This window comes from Stenella coeruleoalba (assembly GCF_951394435.1).
Source record: "Stenella coeruleoalba genome assembly, chromosome: 21".
Classification (NCBI taxonomy): domain Eukaryota; kingdom Metazoa; phylum Chordata; class Mammalia; order Artiodactyla; family Delphinidae; genus Stenella; species Stenella coeruleoalba.
Genome location: NC_137167.1, coordinates 18,658,247 through 18,676,853, shown reverse-complemented (window position 1 = coordinate 18,676,853; position 18,607 = coordinate 18,658,247). Strand labels below are relative to the sequence as shown.

Genomic DNA, 18,607 nt, shown 5'->3' with positions numbered 1-18,607 from the left:
GACGGTACTTGTTATATAGTAAGAACTTATGTATTTTTTGAATGAAAGGCAAATATTTGTTTTTCTAAAATTACCTAGAATTCATGCAAATTTAACATGAATAGAAATTCTTTGGGATACTAAAGATATGAATTAAATTGTTCAAAATTCAGAAACCCAAGTCAAGAAACTACTAGGTTAAAATGATTGGCCTGAAAAATACATTTCAATTGTAACAGCTCATTAGAGATACTTACAATTTATTATATTGATAACTTTGAGGAACTCACAGTGGGTCTGCGTTTACTGAAGTCAATCATAAAAGACTGCTGTCTGAACCTTTCACCTCTTATTTTAAAAAATCTACATAAAGGTTATTTACTGTTGCAATTGTGTCTTTTTTGTTGTATAATCTGGTACATGCAGTTTTGTTTTGTTTTGTTTTGTTTTTGCGGTACACGGGCCTCTTACTGTGTGGCCTCTCCCATTGCGGAGCACAGGCTCCGGACGCGCAGGCTCAGCGGCCATGGCTCACGGGCCCAGCCACTCCGCGGCATGTGGGATCTTCCCAGACCGGGGCACGAACCCGTGTCCCCTGAATCGGCAGGCGGACTCTCAACCACTGCGCCACCAGGGAAGCCCTGGTACTTGCAGTTTTATGGGCGATGCAATTCTCAAAGAAGAACTGTTCTTTCTATTGTTTTTGTGTGACAGCAGTCTACTCCGAATCCAGTTCCTTGCTGTTTCATCCGCTTGACTCAGCTCCTTGTCCTTGAACTCATTGCACAATTTCATTGCCAGCTAGAAGCTTATAGCCTTGTTCGCAGGAAGAGCTTCAGTCAAATATATTCAGCGTCAGCACTTCCGTGGTGTCCTGACAGCCCCACAGTATCTACTAAGCTGCATTTTATTCCCCATCAAGATTACTCACATTTTCACAACTTTCCCTGGATTTTTTTTCTTTGCCAAGGACCTCCTCATAATGGTGCTGTTTTTCTGTTTTCATTTTTGGAGGTGAGACTCACATGAGGAATTTACCAACAGCATGACTAGAAGTTGGAGAAGTGAAATCTGGCACAATTCCTTCCTCTCTATCAAGGTCCCTTTTGGCCTTATCGAGGGTCTGGCAGCAAATGCGCCTACATTGTCCCCTAGTGGCTGACCCCGTGAGAGACCCACAGCCCCTGTACCCCTGTGGCCGACTGCCCTTTCTCTCAGAGGTTGGCTTTTATGCCCAGGGGTGATTTTTCAAGATGAAAGATATTTGTACTAGTGTGCATGTGTTTACTAATAGTCAAATTAGGGAATTCCTTGGCGGTCCAATGGTTAGGACTCTGCTTCCACTGCAGGGGGCACGGGTTCAATCCCTGGTGGGGGAAATAAGATCCTGCATGCTGCACAGCGAGGCCAAAAAAACAAAATCAAAAACAAAAAAACAGGTCAAATTAAATTTTACATATTTGAATAAACATTCTATGACTTAGGGGAAACGAAAAGATGAATTGAAACATCAAAGCAAGTACTTCAGGTTTCTGAAAAAGTTTTACAGTGTCTATCAATCAACCAACAGATATTTATCAAGTATAAAAAGTATGCCAGGGCTTCCCTGGTGGCGCAGTGGTTGGGAGTCCGCCTGCCGATGCAGGGGACACGGGTTCGTGCCCCGGTCTGGGAAGATCCCACATGCCGCGGAGGGGCTGGGCCCGTGAGCCATGGCCGCTGAGCCTGCGCGTCCGGAGCCTGTGCTCCGCAACGGGAGAGGCCGCAACAGTGAGAGGCCCGCATACCGCAAAAAAAAAAAAAAAAAGTATGCCAGGCACTGTTGTAGGCACTTGTTATACACTCATGAACGAAACAGACAAAGATCCCTGCCGGCATGGAGCATAACGTTCTAGTATGAGGACAGCACTAATGATCGTATTTCTCCTCAGGATAACATTCAAGCCAGGCTATTTGTAAACTTGATGTATTTCAATAACTGTACTATTATGAACTGTGTTCTTAACATCCAATCATGTAGCTGGTGTCTGTCTTATCTCTCTAACCTGCCTTCAGGGCAAGCTGCAGACGACCGCAACATGTCACTCACATAGCTGGTAGCAGTTCCAGTCACACCTCGCCATACAAATGCGTTAGTCTGCTCCGTATACTATTTTCTCACTCCAGGGTGACTGTTATGGAGAGATAGGTATGTCTTCCTAAACTGTGTGCCAAAGTGTAAGCAGTGCCTTACCAGTCTTCCCTCTGGTCCGGGGGTGAAGATGCATCCCTCTCCCTTCAGCACCACTTGGCGAAAGGCCTCCTGAGCAGGTGTTGCCTGGGGCTCCGGTTCGCATCAACAGGCCTAGTTATCTCAGGCCTCTAATTACGGGAGAAAAATGGGTAAAGAAGGCTTTAGTTACTCTTATCACATTACGGTGCTTAAAAGACACGAAATTTCAAGGTAATTTAATAAATTACTTTTTCATTGTCTAACTTTTAAAGGAAATATAATTCATCCATATTATTGATGTTGTGAAAGATTAAACACTTGTATCACCATTCTTGTAATGGTGTGTTTTATTTCTAACTAATTCTAAGGATAGACAATGAACAAATTCATTAAGTGTTTAAATCTATTGACTCCCTAAATTTTATAGATTTTTTTTATATTTGGAAGAGTGTCATTAAAAAAAATCAGATGGCAATTCTATGCCCTCCAAAAATGCAATTTATTTTAATATTGATGATTTAATTTTTAGTTATTGTAATAAAATATGCTTTTAGTGTTTGTGTGGCCTTATGTTTCAGTAGGACGAAGCATGTTTAACTTACATACTCTTTCTTCACTTTGAAAATGGAGAAATGAAAAACAAAGAGGTTTAGTGGCATCTGTAGATACATTCATAGTAAGGGGGCAATAAAGCAATGAAAAAAATACCAACCATAACTTTTTCCAAATCCACTATTCAGTTGCTGATTCTGGGAGTAACCAAATAAAATATTGTGTATGAGCAATGACATCAGTTTGAACCACAGTTTTTTTAAAAGGTATATACTTCAGTTTCTCTAGAGAATCAGCTTTTATTACTATTTGGGTATTGGCAGCATTATTTGGTGGGAACAGCATTGGAAATGGATGTGAAATATTTTAATTAAAATTATGATTTTTCTATCAACTAGGTGACATTTCTCTGAGAGCCATCTTCCTCATTTGTAAAATGAAGATGTTTGGTTGAGGTAACTTGGCAAATTTCTTCCAAGTGATGAAAACTATGAAGTACTTTCACATTATAATTTTATGATACATTCGGATGATGGTAGAAGACCTTATGAAAGACAAATAAATGATGTATAGTCAGCCTGATGCTGTGGCTACTTCCAAAAGAACTTGTTTTAGAAGCATATTTCTTTCAGACCCATCTCTAAGTACTGTTAGTTAAAACTTTCATTGCAGGAAGCATTTTTCTGTGCTCCAAATAAGGCCACTATTAGATTCAATGACGTGTAAATCCCATAAGTCATCTTTCTTTTCTTGCAACTTAGAGCAGAACATGGAATTTTAAGTTGCCCCAAACACAGGGAAAATAGATACTGATTATCGTCATTCAAATAATCACTGAGATGTTGTAGAACTAACGGATTTTCATATGCATTTATCCATATAATTCCTATAATATCAATAGTTCTGCAAGTTACATACAACATTCTTTAACCCAATTTCATAGAGGAAAAACTGAGTTCCAGGGAGGTAATGTAATGTTCCCAGGGTCTCATAACTATCGAGTGGAAATATCTTGCCTGTATCTACTGAGGTGGATAGGAAAGAAAAAAAGTACAAGGCAAAAATTAAACTATGTTGTTTATTACTCTTGTTGGTCTCTGTGGGTAAAGTGAGAAGTGGGGCTGGATTACAGTAGTTGACATTCCTGGAACTAAGGAGAAAATAACAAAGATGTTCAATTTGTGTTAAATTTTCATTCTGCCTGAATTTGCCCCCCCCCCAAATTATGTGACTTCATGGTAAATTAATATTCCTTTTTTCACGTGTGTTTAATACTCTCCACAGAAAATATCCAACCTGTTCTGGTCAAGGTTTGAGATTTTGTGCAGACTGAGGCCCTTCTATGCAAATAGTTCAAATTCAGGAATTCTGATTTACCTTGACTACTTTACATAATAGCTATTGAATTTAGATATTCTCTCCTATAAATGAAGTGCTTCTAATATTTAAGTTGTGAACTTTCAAAGTTTACCCTAAAAACTTAAATTCTGATGTAATTTCATTCTTACAGAAAACTTACAAGAATACTACAAAGAACTCCACATACCCTATACTCAGTTTCTTCAGTCAACATTTCACTGCCCTGTTTTATCATCCATTCCTTCTTTTTCTGTGTATAGTCATATATACATTTTTCCTGAACCATTTGAGAATAATTTTGCAGACATCATGTCTCTTTATCCATAAAGTTTTATTTTGTATTTCCTAATACCTTTCTTTATATATTCACAGTAAAATTGTCAAAATTAGGAAAGTTAACATAGATACAATACTATTAATTAATTCACAATCCATATTAAAATTTCCCCATTGTTTCAATAAAGTCTCTGTTTGTTTGTTTGTTTTTCTGATTCAGGCTCCATAACAGGATCATCATCACATTTAGGTTTCATGTCTCTTTAGTTTCCTTTAATCTGGAACAGTTCCTCAACCTTTCTTTGTCTTTCCCGATTTTGAAATTTTAGAGGCATATAGGCCAGTTGTTTTGTAGACTGTCTCTTATTTGGGGTTTAGCTGATGTCTCTTCATGACTAGATTCAGGATGCATTTTTGACAGTGACATCAAATAAGTGACATCATATCCTTCCTAGAGTGTCAAGAGGTATATGGTGTTGGTTTGTCCCATTATTGTTGTTTACTTTCATTACGTGGTTAAGATAGTATTTACTAGATTAATCCACTATGAAGTTATTATTTTCTTTTTGTGATCAAGAAACAATTTGTGAGGGGATATTTGAGACTATGTAAATAGCCTCTTCATCAAACTTATAATACACTAGCCTAACCCCACACACTGAGAAAAATAATCTTTGTAACTTAAATTTAGTATCTATGTATATTTTTATCTTTAGACCTTGATTATACAGTAAAAGAACTGTATTTGAAAGTTACTTAGTTTTTTAAAAAAATATTATCATTCCCTTCTGTGTGGTTATGTTATTCACTTGAATTTAGTTAGGTTCATTTGTTCCTGGTTTTATTCCACCCCCCCTCCCCCATTCTTATTTATTTGACTTAAAAAGATCTAGAACGTTAACATTTCTCTACAAGTCCAAACTCTATAAAAAGTTCTCAAAGACATGTCATTTCCCATCTCTTCTACTCCATTCACATCCAACTCAGGTAGACAATTAACAGCATAACCAATTTCATTCGTTTCTGATTTATCCATCCCGTGTTTATTTTGGGGGAAAAAAAGCATATATAAAAGTTTCTTATTTTCTTTCTTTCTTACAGAAAAGATAGCATCCTATGGGTAAAGCATGCTAAAACTTTGCTCTTTTCAACTAATAGTATTTTCTGGAAATACTCCATGCTAATTTAAAGAGATCTAACTCATTCTTTTTTTCCAGGTATGTAATGCGCCATTGTGTGAGTATACGTAATTTATTCATTCAGTTTCCCATGTGTGGAAATTTATGTTGCTGCCAATAATTTGTAATTACAAATAATAGATAATGTTGGGCAAATGTACTTTTATTTTATTGAATGTATAAGTCATGACTTTTAAATCAGCTTTTTTTCTTTTTCTCAAGTTATACACATGTAGAAGTAACCAAAGGCATAAACTCCTTTTTCATGTGCAAAAACAAAGATTCATAACACTATGCTTGCTGAAAATCTATATAGGAATTATATAGCCTGGAAAATTGTAACTACGTTTTGTGGAAGTAGAAATTGTACCACATATTTGTATAACAGCAAGGCAAGTGTGGTCTCTAGGAAGTATAGGTAAAGTTGATTAGATTGCAATGTATACTTAAAAGCTGAATAATGCACTCTTGTAAAACACTCTTCAAAATTATTTAACTTCCCATGATATCATCACAGCATGTGCAAAAAAATCTTTAGTGTTATCTTTTCCTGTCACGTGACTAGTGCAAACAAAAGAAATCCTTATCTTTTTGTTTCTATTCTGGCCCTTTATAAAATGGCATTAAGCACCATTCAAAACTTACATAGTAAAGGTTTGGTTTGAGGAAAAAAGATTTATTTTGTATTTCAAACAAATTATACTTGCTAAATTATAAAGCAAAAATTTTCCCACCAACTGAAGGTTTCTAGCATTTTACATGTATAGAATACTTTATAGTTTTAAAACCACTTTCCTAGGTATTTTTACATTGAAGTCTCATAGCAACCCTTGACGTAGAGAACTAGGCAGGAGTTATATTGTATTTAATTTACAAAAGAGGAAACAGAGGCATTTAGAGAGTTTGAGAAAATTTCTCTGGGATGTAAGACTGGACTAAACATTGAACTAGAATCCAGGACATCTTTTTATTCTTTATAAAGTGGATTGTGCTTATTTCATAGCATTATTGTGGTGATCAAGTAAGGCAATGGACTTGAAAATGTTAAAGTTGTACAGAGATAGTAGTTTTATTATTAAAATTTGGGGGCTTTGGTGACTATGGGTAAAATTTCTCTGTATTTTACTATTTTGTATATATATGTATAAACACACACACATATATATCTATACATATATATGTGACCCAAGAGACTTAAACAGACTGAGAGATATGAATCACACAGCAGGACTTAAACTGTTCATGTGGGGAAATATTTTATAGACTGAACTAGTGCCTCTAGGAGCAAGTGACGATGCTATATAACCATTGCGGAATAATTAACAGCATTACATATTGTACAGAAGTTAGACCTTGAAACAAAGCTCATTAAAAGGTACTTGATCTTAGTTTTAAACCTTTAACTATCTTCTTTAAAAGTGATCAGTGTATGTACTGGCTACTTTAGTTTTCCCGCTATGAGATTCACACAACTTTGATCTAACTTTCTTTGATTTAACACTGCAATTAAGAAGATTTGGTTCAAAGTAAAAGCTCATTGGTTGATGTTTTCCACTGATGTGATAATGTTTACACAGATGTGCTTTGAAATCTTGATTATGGTGGATTTGGGGGTCCTACCACAAGACAGATTACTGTTATTTGAAAGGTGAAATAATATGACACTTACCTGGTACAACCTTTAAAACAGACTTAGCTGAGTACATTTCTAAAGTGATTTATCTGTTTATTATTTTTAGCCAGTGTTTTTGTTTTATTTCATATCTATCAACAGTAAATCACTTGCTTTAAGGACTCTTTTATAACTTGGTTGCACAAGGGTCAGTACTTAGGACCGTAGTGATGAAAAGGTGTAACTTTACCTACTTTAAAGCACCTGCCAATTAATTAGCAAAAATCCCTTCAGAGCAAATAAAATAAAGCAGTCCCATCCATCTGCACTCCCAAGTTTAGGCCTTTGCTAAACAGACCATGAAACAGGACTGAAAAAGTAATCTTTAGTGATTCCCTAAAACTTTTTGCTCAGGGGAAGCACAAAAATCTGCCAAATGATTCTCAGCTCTTCTGCCACTGAAAAATTTTAACTTAAAGATCTTAAATTTAACTAGTGGTGCAAAACCAAAGTTTTAAGTTTTAAATGGATGTGTATGCAGCTCCTTCAGCTCAATGACTTTTGATTTCACAAATATGCACGGGCAGTCCCACATTTTACTAGCGACTTTTTGAGTCTGAAAAACACATCGAGAATCAACACCGTTCTCCATTTAGTTGTTTTTATAATTCAAATGTGAACAACCCCCAAAATCTAGTCTTAAAGAAAATGCAACTAAGAACAGGGAAGTGCTCTTAGATTGGATAATGGCCCCAGAGCCCACTCATCATTTATGACACTATTACAGATATTCATTTTCTATTCGTGGCAAATATAAGAATGTAACCCATCTCTTTTCAGCCTACTTGGATTTACTCTTAATCCCTAGATTCATAATTATATTACATTACTATATTAAGTTGATTAGGCATGGACATATATACACTACCAAACATAAAATAGATAGCTAGTGGGAAGCAGCCACATAGCACAGGGAGATTAACTCGGTGCTTTGTGACCACCTAGAGGGGTGGGATAGGGAGGGTGGGAGGGAGGGAGATGCAAGAGGGAAGAGATATGGGAACATATGTATATGTATAACTGATTCACTTTGTTATAAAGCAGAAACTAACACACCATTGTAAAGCAATTATACTCCAATAAAGATGTAAAAAAAAGTTGATTAAAAGTTCACAAACTTAGCACACAACTTTAAATTTCCATATAGATATAAGGCAATCTTGGTTGTATCTTGTGCTACCTGAGTAAAGATAAACATTAAAGAGAACCTGGGAAGGGGGAGGGGGTGTTCCTAACCTAACCTTGATTATGTAAAGAAAATCCCCCATCTAAATGATAAAAGAAAAGAGTAATGCTTGTACATTTTATTAGTGTTTTAAAATTAGTGAGTTAAACTGTCAAAGCTTTGATTTTCCTTTCATGTGTGTCTGGGCAGGTCTAAGCCTCAGGTAACGCCCTTTTTCCTTCTCCCTCTCTTACCTTTCTTTGCACCTGTCCACTGTAGGCTCCCAGCAGCTCCCAAGGAGTCCAATTCTCCTCTTCTCTCCTTTTCCTCCTCCTACCCATCCCCTCCTCCCCGCCCCCGCTCCCAGTTCCCTCCCTTCCCCCCTTCCCTTCTTCAATATACCTGCCAAGCTGGGCTCCTTTTAGCAGCGATCTATCACTGCAAAGGAGCTCACATCAAAGGCAATCGCACGGCCGCCGCAGAACAGCATCACGGTTGTTCCAAAGACAACCCCAAAGAGCGGCCTTGACTGCGCCTCCCCGAAGTTGCTGGCCAGCTTTGGCCAAGTGCGGGAATGATTTTTGCGACTGCATGGATAGAGAGCCGTCAAGGGCCCCTTCTGGTCACTTCCGAAGAGCAAAAACGTGAGAGGAGGCCGGTTTAAGATTTCAAACAGAACCTCCCCAGCGAGCATGAAAGGACTTGATTAGCATATGTCAAGAGGACCCGCATATATACTGTGTGTATGTACACAGGACTCTGATCCGTTTGCGGAGTTGGAGCCCCAGGCCCAGCCCCAGTATTGGCAGCGGCAGCTATAGATGTTTCTGCAAAGCCAGCAACCGGCTCCCACCTACCCCAGGAGAGAAGATCGCTCCAAGACAGTGAAAGCCTCCCTGCTCTCAGTGCAAAGTTCATCCAGCGACCTCACGGGACTAACCGGGCCTTAGCTTGTTTGCGCTTGTTTGGCTATAATTTTTCTCCATTCACCTCCCCATCCCTGCTCCATTTTTTTTTATTGGGGGTCTTTTGTTTTCCGGATCCGCCGCCTCTCCCTCCGGCCGCCCCATGGCTCCCTTAGCCGAGGTCGGGGGCTTCCTGGGCGGCCTGGAGGGCTTGGGCCAGCAGGTGGGCTCGCACTTCCTGCTGCCTCCTGCCGGGGAGCGGCCGCCTCTGCTGGGCGAGCGCCGGGGCGCGGCGGAGCTGGGCGCCCGCGGCGGGCCCGGGGCTGCGGAGCTGGCGCACCTGCACGGCATCCTGCGCCGTAGGCAGCTCTACTGCCGCACCGGCTTCCACCTGCAGATCCTGCCCGACGGCAGCGTGCAGGGCACCAGGCAGGACCACAGCCTCTTCGGTACGTACCGGCACCCCGCCTCCCGCGCTCCTCTGCTCCCCCTCTTGCGTCTCCCTCCCCGTTCGCGGATGGAGTCGGGACTACGTGGGGCCGGGAGCCCCCGGAACCCTTCCAGTGTGAGGTGCTGGCCTGGGCTGCTGGGCGGCCAGCGAGGCACCGGAGGACTTTCCCCGCCCGCGGGCCGCCGCGGTTGCCGGCCGGCCTGCTGCTCCAGACGCTGAGGGCAGGAGGAGAAAGGGGGGTGCTCCGCCCGCACCTGGCTGCCCTGCCCTTCCTGCTGCCTGGGACACCGAGCCCTGGACTCGGAGCCACATCTTTCCCGCACTCCTTACCTCGCAGGCAGTTTTTTGTTTTTGTGTTCAAAATCCCTATTATTTTCTCCTACTTCCTCTCATATTTCCCCTTAACAAAAGTTAACAACCGGAAGCTTCTTTAAACCTGCCCTGCAGCTGTGCAGTTGATGAGTCTCCCATGGCTACTGCTCAAAGGATAGCTCTAACATAGGAGGCGAGCTTTTACGTGTCTACCTAGAGAACCATAAATGTTCACCTGAAAAGGTAACAGATTAACTTTCCGTGGGTACCATCGCTACTGTCAGGCTCACCTGCCTGCAGTTCTCAGCGCTCTTAAAGTTTGGTGAGGGGGAAAAAAAAAAAAAGCTTATCCGGCTACTGAGCATGCCCAGTCCTTCAGCCGAGATCCTCTTTAGAAATTGTGAAATCTGAAAGCAAAGATCTTGGTATTGACCTTAGGTAAGAGGAAATGGGGAAGCGAAAGAAGATACGGGTGGGAACACAAAGGGACGTATTTCAGAATACCTCCAACAGTGCCTGGGAGCAGAAGGGGTTAAAAGAAAGCAACAAAAACAAAAACAAAAAAAACCCGAATGATTGTTAAGGCAGATTGTTAAGACACTAGATTGGGAAACCGTAAGGTCTCGATTGTTAATTACCCCCTAACTAGCTGCGTGAGTAGCACGTGCCCTCACCGGTCTAAGCCTTAGTTTTCTTGTCTGTACAATGAGGTTAAATCAGGTGATTCTCTCAAGATGCTCTCCTGTTCTAACAGCCCAGAATCTTTCCTCCACTGTGGAAGTTTTCATCATATTAGAGTTAACTGGCTAGCACTCTCAAAGGATTTTGATCATCAAACTTGGGACTTCATTAGAGAGAATCAGTGTATTTCATTTTAAAGATACCATTTACCTGTCAGCAGCAATGTGAAAGGGCCTAACATAGTGTCAGTTTTCCTTTTCTTTCCTAAGCACTGGAATTCTTTGAGAATCTCTTCTCTGAAGGGCCCTCTCTTATCCTCACCCCTGTTCTTATTTGGCTTTCTTTTTTTTGACTTGTAGTCCTCATTAAAACTTTGGGGAAGTGTAAATCTCAGTTTGAGGGGCATTTGTAACTCTGGATGTAGAAATGAGCATGTGGTGGTCATTTGGTAGCACTTAAAGGCTTAGAAAATTAACTTTTTAAAACCCACATGTTTGCAGCTTCCACTGATCTCTTCCAAATTCCCATTGACTATGAGTCCAGCGTGTCATGACCTAGTGGCCCCCCTTGGGGTCACTTTCAGAAAGTAGTTTCTAAATTGAGGAGGCTGAGATTCTGAGTCTAAAGAACTTTGTGACACCAGGTGGCTCAGTTCCCTTGCCTGTAAGAATTACTGCATTACAGAAAAACCCTCCAGCTACCAGAAGGATTTAGAAATGAATGCAAATGTGATAATGCCTATAAGTAGAGCAGGTACAAGTTAAGCTTAGGTAATATTCAGACATCTCCCCACCCCCCCCCCCACACACCGGGATACATAGTATAAGCTTGGAAATTCTATTTTTAAGACCCTTATAATTCAACCATAATCTATCCAATGTCAAGAGTTGCTTCTTCCGCTTTGTGTCTCTTTATAAGACTGACTCTACGGGAAGAGATTAGTAAATATTTATAGACTTGATAACATTCATTAAACTGGTATTTTATTTCATTCCTTAATAGATGTTGCATATCAGAATGACCATCTTAGTAGAATTTTTTTTTTTTTGGCTAAAATTTTGTATGCTTATTTAGTAATTGGAAAAATATGACTTGGACTGATGTTTGTGCTGGTTTAAGCCACTCTGTGGTGCAAGGGTACCTATCAGAACAAAATATTTACTGTTACACAAAGGAACGATAACCCAGATTAGCATCGTAGCTGAAAGGAGTAACAACCTCTAGGACGCATTAGAGTGCATCCTAGTGGCCTGTGATAGCTAAAACATCATAATTTATAACGAGAGAGTGCAGGTGAGAAGAAAGTATATATACAACATGTGTAATATTATAAGCTTCTCTCTATATTTGCCTTCTCTTTTTAGTGCTTCAATTATTAACTATGAAATTATTTTTCTCTCTAAAAATTCATTTCTGTGTCATCAAAGTAAGAATTTTGAAAATGCTTAAGATGTGCTATTTGAGATGTTAAAGTAACTAACATTTTTGATAATTTATACTAATTTGGCTATGATTCAATAAAAAATTCAGAATACTGTGTTTTAAAATTTCAAAACCACATCAATAGAATATAAACAAAAAGATCCCTGTAAGGTTTAAAAAATTTCCTATCTGAGTTAGCTCTGTATTTATAATAGAGTTTTCCTGCACAGTAGTACAGTAGGAAGATTTTACCTAATACATAAACCTGGAATCATTACCTAAAAAAAAAAAAAGTTTAGCCTGAGATCAAACATAATTCCTTTAAAGACCTTTCTTTTATTCTCCCCTATTCTCCATAGATTTGTCTGATGTGGTTGCATTGTGGGTTGACTCACCTCTTTATTATGATTTTAAAAAAGGCTGGCTTTGAAAATGATACCAAAAAGACAAAGTACCTCCAAGTATTTTTATGGGACACTAGGCATTAGAAAATCTATCTAAAATCTGTGATTACCTCTTAAGGAAAGCTTTTCATGTCTACTCTTTGTTAAAGAATTAGCTTAGTTGCCACCTCATATTATAAATAAGAAAGACTTGTCAAATCTCATTTAAGAATCAAATGATTACAAATTACTGTGTGGTATACTATTTCCTTGTGGAGAAAAAACGATCAGAATTTAAAAGTGTGGCTAAAATCTTTAAGAGGAATATGAAAAGCACATAACTTTTTTCCCATCAGCCCCTATGAGCCATTGCAAAATTATTTCGACCTTGTTATATGTATATGAGGCTTTGGATGTCGTTTAATGAAGTTGAAGCTATTGAATATAATTATTCTAAGAATATATATAATTTCTTGTCTTTGTACAATTACATATTTTTTGACAACATAACGGCATTATTTTAAGATGAGAATTAAAGTGTAAGTGGTTTACAATTTAGTTTTGCAAGAAAAATGGATACTTTATAAGATCTGTTTTATAATTGATTTATATGGAAATGAATCTTGTATTGTACTTGAAAACTAGTTCTATTATACAGTCTAATCAGTTAATCAGTTCCTGTTCTTTGAAAGACAAGAGCATCTTAACGTAAATCAGATACTTAAAGAGAATTAAGTTACAAGTGAACTGCAGTACACTTCTCAGTTTGAATGTAACATTCATTACAACTTCAAGTAATTATACATTTGTAAGTATATCTGGATGAAATTCCATTAACGTATCTTCTTCTACCAATCATGTTTTGGGCCTATATTTTTGTTTCTAACAGGAATCACTCACTAATGAGCTTGGCAGTACATTTAATTTTCCTTTACTTCCCACCTCTATATCAGTCATTATAATGGCTATCCTATGACGTCTGTATCTTCCTACTATATCTTACCTCCTCTCTGCCTTAGGCTCTCATACAGGGACAGTGACTCTTTCAAGCCACTTAACAGGCAATTTAGCAGTACGATATTGTTGCTGTAAGATCCTTGTTAGCTCTAGTGCTCTACATGATCTCCTAATAGTTTGCAAGAGCTCATTTGAGCTCTTCAGAATCTATGTTTAGAGCTTAAGCATCCATGTTTCTGCCAAAGAGTGAATTAGGATCTGGACAGAACAGAGACCTCCATATACGCAAATAGCCAGATTTTGTACTTTCCTTTGGCCTTGGGAACGTCACGTGTCCAAACAAGAACTTGTATAATAAATCAAGAAATGACTTAAGATCAAGAGTCAGGCTAAATGGTACACATTTATACTGTTTGTAGAGCTTAAGAGGTAGTGAAGGGGTGAAGGTAGAAAGCTATTGAGGAAGGCAGTTCCAAGCATAGAAAGTACGTCTATATACTTTTTCACCAAAGAGTCTAAAGAGAAGAACAAGACAAAGACGTTAGTCCAAAGGTTAGTGTGTGCAGAGAAAAAGAATGATGCAGAGGGAAGCATTAAGGTTTTTTGTTGCTGTTGTTTTTGTTTAACTATGGTGTATTAAGAGTATTGAGTGGAGAGTTTTCGGTACTAATTTACCTATAGATAAATGAAAATAATTCTGGAAAGTTATTGAAAGCAAAATCTACTTGCATGCTAAATTCTTGGTATTTGGCTATTACATTTCATGAATTATAAAGTCCTTTTACTTCTCTGAACCATAAAATTTATTTTTAAGGATCGTGGGACAGGAAATAGCATATTATATAATCTGTAAATTTTGAAACTACTGTCTTGTCCTCAAGAAGCACTGTTTTGAAGTACAAACATTGGATTAGGGCTCAGAAGATGTGAGTTCAAGTATCTGTCCTATTAATTACAAATATCATGCCTTTAAGCAAGCCTCAGTTTCTTTATATGTAAAATGGGATAGTAATATCTTCTATGCTTATCTTAGGAGGTTGTTTTTGAGGACCAGATAGAAAGTACTGATAAAAGTAGAAGCCCTTTATAAACTACAAAATACTAATACACCCATATAAGGTATACTGGCTGCTGCTAGAAAAAAATTTACTTGATTTTTTTACTTGATTAATAGAACATGGTTGTAGTTAATAGAATCAAGGAGGAGAATTATGAACACCTCTATTATGTACTAATTTTATGGTAATAATAGTTTCCATTTATTGGGTGCCTAAATGTGTTAGTCTTTACCACTCTCCTGTAAGGAAGCATTTCACCCATTTTGCGTATGAGGAAATTGAAGTTCAAAGAAGACAAATGACTTATGTAGACTAATCAGTAAGTTACTGAACTGGATTCAAACCCAGGTCAGTCTGGTTTAAGGTTTTACACCCTTAACATTTTATCACGATGAACAATTTTTGGTTTTTTAGTTTTATTCATCTGTAAAATAGGAGGCTCATCATAATGACAACTGTACATCACTTTTCAGTTTACAAAGGCCTTCCACATACATCATTATATTTAGCAATTTGATCTACTGCTCTTTGGAAGATTTTCATTAGTCGTATGTTCTCTAATAAATGCAAATCATTATTTTGTTTATAAATTCAGGTATCCTGGAATTCATCAGTGTGGCAGTGGGACTGGTCAGTATTAGAGGTGTGGACAGTGGTCTTTACCTTGGAATGAATGACAAAGGAGAACTCTATGGATCAGTACGTATTTTTTAAAAAATTATTGTAATTCATTAAATAATGACTATCCATTTTATAAGTAAAATAGCTACTGATTATGCATATCAGAAGAAATACATAAACAACATCCTTAAGTAGAAATTAAAAATCTAGATCCTGATAAATTTCCACATGTCTAGGCAGTAGTATAGCAACTCACTTTCATTTCTTTTTTTTTTTTTTTGGCTACGTTGGGTCTTTGTTGCTGCATGCAGGCTTTCTCTAGTTGCTATAAGCAGGGGCTACTCTTCCTTGCAGTGCGTGGGCTCGTGGGCTCAATAGTTGTGGTTCGCCGGCTCTAGAGTGCAGGCTCAGTAGCTGTGGCACATGGGCTTAGTTGCTCCACGGCATGTGGGATCTTCCTGGACCAGGGATAGAACCAATGTCCCCTGCATTGGCAGGCGGATTCTTAACTACTGCGCCACCAGGGAAGTCCCCTCACTTTCATTTCTTAAACCCTAAAACTTTATTGCTTTTAGCTCACTAGTTTTTTTTCTGCCCATTATCCTGGTACCAGAGACAGAAAAATGAGAGCATTTTCTTCTTGCCATGTTAGATTCTTTTCATCTTTACATTCATTTAATATATTTTCTCTACCTATTATTACCTTCATAGATAAGTATACATCACTGACTTGCTGACCTTTGCAATATAGGAAATGAATGAATGAAATCTTAGGATACCTTAAACAATAACAGAAAATGGCAACCACACTAGTTGGACCGTATCTGCAGACTTGATAATTACAGTAGCCATGCTCTTACTCAGAGTTGCATTGGGCAGTTTTTAACTTATCACTGGGGATAAGTGCACACATCTGTAGGTCTACTATAAATGTTTTAAATATGGAACTTACAGTAAACTTTTCAAGTTAATACTTCATCAGTATAAGGTTTTTTTAATTTTCTTTTTTCTTTTCTTTCCTTTTTTTTTTTTAACGACAAAGCAGCAAAAACAACACAAGAATTAGAGCAACAGGATAATATAAAACTCAACCTGCAGTACTATGTAGATCTTTCGCTTTCACTGTATCATTTTTTCGTTGTTCGCAGTTGCTATATAATTGTAAGAAAATTGTTAAAGTGTAAATGTGGGCCACTCCCACCCATTCCCTCATGTGAAATCCCTTCTTAAAGTCGAAGTCTCTGTAGCTATTTCCAAAGAGAATTTACTTTTATGATTTAGCAGATGACACTATCTGGTACCTTCTTTTTTCTTAAAATCTCAATTGAGACCACAATATACAGTTAGAATCTCAATATACACTGAGGAAAATCGGTTATCATATTTCAGTAAATGGTACTCCACTTAATATCTGTCCTTCTAAGGGCAACACTTGCCCTTTCCGGACTTTCTGTCAGCTCAGAAGAAGGAGAAATAATGCATTGTGTAATCTCCTAAGAGTAGAATTACAATTGAAAGAGGAAAACATGCACATAATCTTCCTTCTTCATGTATGTGTCAGATTAAAAAAGCAACTGTAGTCTACCCCTTGGGATAATATACAGTCCATCTTGAAAAGACAAGAAATCACTGGGCTTTTTACCTAATAGTAATATCCAGATATAAGTTAATTGTGGGGATTATGTCATCAAACAATAAATTCATAAAGGGAAGATATATGACTTGGAGTGATGATCTTGAGTTAGGAATTTGAATGTTAACAAGGTCTTGAAACATTTCAAGATGGTAGTGGAGATTTGCTGTGTAGAACTTTGGCATCTAATGATGGAACAAGATAAACTACAGGCCTATTTGCCAGTGATGGTGATGGAAGGGAGGTCAAATGGAGCATGGGCAAGTTTAGAATATTTATTGTTTGAAAATAAAATTGAGAATTGACATTTAACTTAGAGTTCTGTAAACTAAACTGCTGGATGGAGTCACCTGGGAGAAAGAATTCCAGATAACATGAGAACTAAAACAGAACAAAGCAAAAACAATCTACCCTCTCTCCTTCTTTGATAAGGATATAGTTATAGGCAAATAAATAGAGAGTTGAGACTTTTCTAAGGAAATTCTCTTAAAGATATCTTTTTCAATGGCAGTTATCTTCTCTCTTTTAGGAGAAACTGACTTCTGAATGCATCTTTAGGGAGCAATTTGAAGAGAACTGGTATAATACCTATTCATCCAACATATATAAACATGGAGACACTGGCCGTAGGTATTTTGTGGCACTTAACAAAGATGGAACTCCAAGAGATGGTGCCAGATCTAAAAGACATCAGAAATTTACACATTTCCTGCCTAGACCAGTGGATCCAGAAAGAGTTCCTGAACTGTACAAGGACCTACTAATGTACAGTTGAAGGGTGATAGTGTCTTTACTGAAGAACCAAACTACAACTATTCTTTCTTATTACAGTTTGCATCATAAAATAATAACACAGGAAGACCTTCAGAATGTTATGGAGTCTATTTTCCACTGGGAGACTGAATTTGGAAAGAATATTGAGAACAAACAAACAAAAAATATCTTGACTTGAAGTAGATCAAGATCTCTCTTTACAAGTGGATTAAGTTCCCTCGCGTACACTGGCTCTGTCCTCACTTGTAGATTGAAGCTGAAAATCTGTTAAACTGTGGGTAATGGGAACCCTACCTAGTTTGCTGCTGGTGCCTCACCTCTCTGGAGTATGTTTACTTTAAAAGTTACATTAAAAATAGATACTTCATGTTGAAGAGATGTATTGACATAGTTGGCCAAGATCATTGCTACATAAATTTTGAGAACCTTGTAGGATTTTGCAGGTTACGGCATTTTATGTAAAAAATTTGGGTGAAACATGGACTATGAAACATGCCACACCAAGACGGAACATTTTTTTTTTAAAAAGGATGGACCTATTTATACATTTTCAGTTTGCAAATATTTATTATATATATTTATTTATTAAAGAGTTTATTTTTTACTAGTATATGAAGATAATACAAGAGAAAAAAACAACAAAAATTTCTTTATCGTGCCATTACTTTGTTGTGATGTCTTGGGCTGTAAAGAAGACATCATTATTGCTACACATTAAACATAGAATAAGATCTTGAATTTCTTTTTAAAAATAAAGTATAGCATAGATTATATTTTTTTGCAGTCAATTGCCTTCTAAATGTAACATTGGTTTCTTTGGCCTAGAAAAATGCTGTATCAATTTGTATTGAACTCAACACACATTCAAAAAGGGAATTAAACATTTTAATTTTTATGTTTTGGTTTCATTCCTTTTCAGGTGGAGTTATTCTACTTATAGGACATATTTTTAAAGTGACAAAATTCTGAGTTCCTAGAGAAAAGCTTGATATTTAGAGAACTTCTAATGGTGAAAAT

The 18,607-nt window shown here is 37.7% G+C and overlaps 1 protein-coding gene across 1 annotated transcript; it reads left to right on the top strand.

Annotated features, from left to right (window-relative positions):
- Positions 1–9,461: 9,461 nt before the first annotated feature.
- FGF20 (fibroblast growth factor 20) lies at positions 9,462–17,768 on the top strand (the record flags this gene model as incomplete). The annotated part of the gene is made up of 3 exons (XM_079909236.1): positions 9,462–9,747; positions 15,158–15,261; positions 17,346–17,768. 3 exons carry the CDS (start codon positions 9,462–9,464, stop codon positions 17,589–17,591), a joined length of 636 nt encoding a protein of 211 aa, XP_079765362.1. The 3' UTR covers positions 17,592–17,768.
- Between the last annotated feature and the right edge of the window lie 839 nt (positions 17,769–18,607).